The following is a 2,528-nucleotide window of genomic DNA, read 5'->3' as shown; positions in this document are numbered from 1 at the left end:
TTTTTACCTTAGTGAAGTGAGGAAATAGGTGTAAAGTATGGTTTAAGTACCTTTCCCAAGGGCACAACAACAAAGTGACCTATCAGGGATTCCAACTCATACTTATCTTTGGATTATGAGTCCTACACCCTAACCACAAGACCAATTGCCACCTCATTTTAAAATCATGTTTATAATACTGACAAGTTCTTTGCTTCTTGCATTGCAGGGAACCCTTCTAAAGACCCTGCAGATCCAGATTACGTCCCAAGCTTGTTTAACCTCCCAACCTCAGCAAGTTGCAATCGTTCAAGAAACCCAGTTGCCAAGAAAGATCGGTAGGTAACATTGGGGTTTTCAATGTTTCTTTATTGAAATTTTATTTACTGCTCATGCTGTTCATGCAGGCAGGCTGTTCATGCCTGTGTGAAACATTGCTATACTCTACCTCCTTGCCTGAGAAGATGACCATGAAAGTTTTACCAAGGATTCAGTTAAATCTCACAAAGATCCTGTAAGTTACTCATGTTAGAGTTTACACCTAGTCAAATGTTTTATATTTCATAACATTCACAGCAGTAATCACTAAATGCTATGCTAACAGAATGTATGTAGGAAACAAAGCATGCAACTTTGATTTACAACTTACAACATGCTTCATTGTTTGCAGGTATATGCGTGCAGCAAAAAGGCTGCGGGTGTCATCAGAGAATGAAGCCCCACCTACATCACTAAATGGTAAGGGCATTACAGAGGGAATAAGAAAAGTGTCTAATGGATACAATCAGTAATCCTAAACATATAAATTCTTGATCAACAGTTTAATCTATCATTCTTGCTCAACAAGTAAATCTATCACTTGTCACTTATTCAACATGAATCACATACCATACACACAAGACTACTTGCTACAAAGTTTATCCGCTTGGTTTTCGGAGTGGGGATATAGATGTGAATCAAGTAGAGAAGCATGCAACCTGCATGAGTAAAATATTGAAACAACAATACATACATATGAATCAGAGTTTAGAACATTCAGTTCAGTTCAGATATATGACACTCATAATCACATAGCACTTTCATTGAACTTCGGATTTGCTTTATTTCAGATGAAGAAATGATCGCTGACCCTCCTCCTGAAAGTGTAGAGACTCTGAGAGACCCCCTTCCTGAAAGTGTAGAGACTCTGAGAGAACAGCTCACAAAAGTACAAGAGGAGAAATGTAAGTTGGAACAGTTTTGCGAGTCCCTTCAAAGTGAAGCTGACAACCTTAGGGAAGAACGTGATCACCTTCAAGAACAAATCAAGAAATCATCAACATCAGCCTCCAATCTCACAGATGCAAAATGCAAGCTCTTCACTGGAATACCTACTGTTGCACTGTTTATGTTTGTGTTTAGACTTGTTAGTGATTTCATTGCTCCTCTAAAGTCCATGTGTCAGCAGGATCAAATACTCATGACTCTCATGAAGTTGAGACTAGGCCTCAAAAATGCTGATCTAGCTTTGAGATTTAGTGTTTCTGCCTCCACAGTTTCAAAAGTCATAAACCGTTGTATTCCAATCTTAGCTGTCCGACTAAAGTTCCTGATTCATTGGCCGTCCAAGGAAACCGTAAAGCGCAATCTTCCCAAAAAATTTCGGAAAAAAAAATACTCAAACTGTAGAGTCATCATTGATTGCTCAGAGATTTTCACTGAGAGGCCATACAATTTAAAGACCCGAGCAAAGACCTGGAGTAACTACAAACACCATCATACGTTCAAATTTCTGGTAGGTATTACACCTTATGGAGCAGTGTCATTTCTGTCCAGTTCCTGGGGTGGAAGAATTTCTGATAAAGACATTACGCTAAAAAGTTGTTTCTATAACAAAGTGGAATATGGTGATATGATTATGGCAGATCGGGGATTCACCATTTCTGAGGAACTTGCCCTGAAAGGAGCAACACTAGTTATGCCACCATTTACCACAGGAAGGAAACAACTCCCGGGGCGTATCGTCCAAGATGCCAGACAGATATCAACTCTAAGAATTCACGTAGAACGTGCAATTGAAAGAATCAAGAACTTCCAAATTCTCAGCCAAATCTGTCCATTAACATTTGCCCCTCTACTCAGTGACAGTGTTGTTATCTGTGCGGCTCTTACAAACTTACTTCCAAAGCTAATCAAGTAATTTTTAATGGCAATGTTGTCTGCACGAGCTGGCCTTTTCTGTATATCAAAATACTGAGATTGAAGGTAAAATGTTAAAGGGACACAAAACAAATTTTTGGGAAGCCCACTACAATATAATAAGTATACCACAAAGTACAATTCTTACTTGTTTTACATTAGTTTTTTAAAACATGACATAAAACTGTAAAATGCCTTCTATTGTTATACTAGTATTTTTAGTATTTCAAACTGTCCAGTAGGATTTAGCATTGACAACTGGGACAGAACCAATGGCCCCTTGGTTTTCTCTTGATGCCAACACATTTGTAATGGAACCATTCTGACTCACATTCATTGTTATCACACTTTACCATCCTACCATATGCTGG

At 38.4% G+C, this 2,528-nt stretch overlaps 1 protein-coding gene across 1 annotated transcript; it reads left to right on the top strand.

Annotated features, from left to right (window-relative positions):
* The first annotated feature begins 86 nt into the window (after positions 1-86).
* Positions 87-2,382, top strand: LOC118417752. The gene is made up of 3 exons (XM_035823453.1): positions 87-317; positions 650-717; positions 1,089-2,382. The coding sequence occupies exons 2-3, from the start codon at positions 654-656 to the stop codon at positions 2,156-2,158; spliced, it is 1,134 nt and encodes a 377-aa protein (XP_035679346.1). The 5' UTR covers positions 87-317; positions 650-653; the 3' UTR covers positions 2,159-2,382.
* Positions 2,383-2,528: the final 146 nt, after the last annotated feature.

The sequence above is a fragment of the Branchiostoma floridae genome, chromosome 6 (assembly GCF_000003815.2).
Source record: "Branchiostoma floridae strain S238N-H82 chromosome 6, Bfl_VNyyK, whole genome shotgun sequence".
Classification (NCBI taxonomy): domain Eukaryota; kingdom Metazoa; phylum Chordata; class Leptocardii; order Amphioxiformes; family Branchiostomatidae; genus Branchiostoma; species Branchiostoma floridae.
The sequence above is the reverse complement of the archived record's forward strand: the minus strand, read 5'-3'. Positions and strand labels throughout refer to the sequence as shown.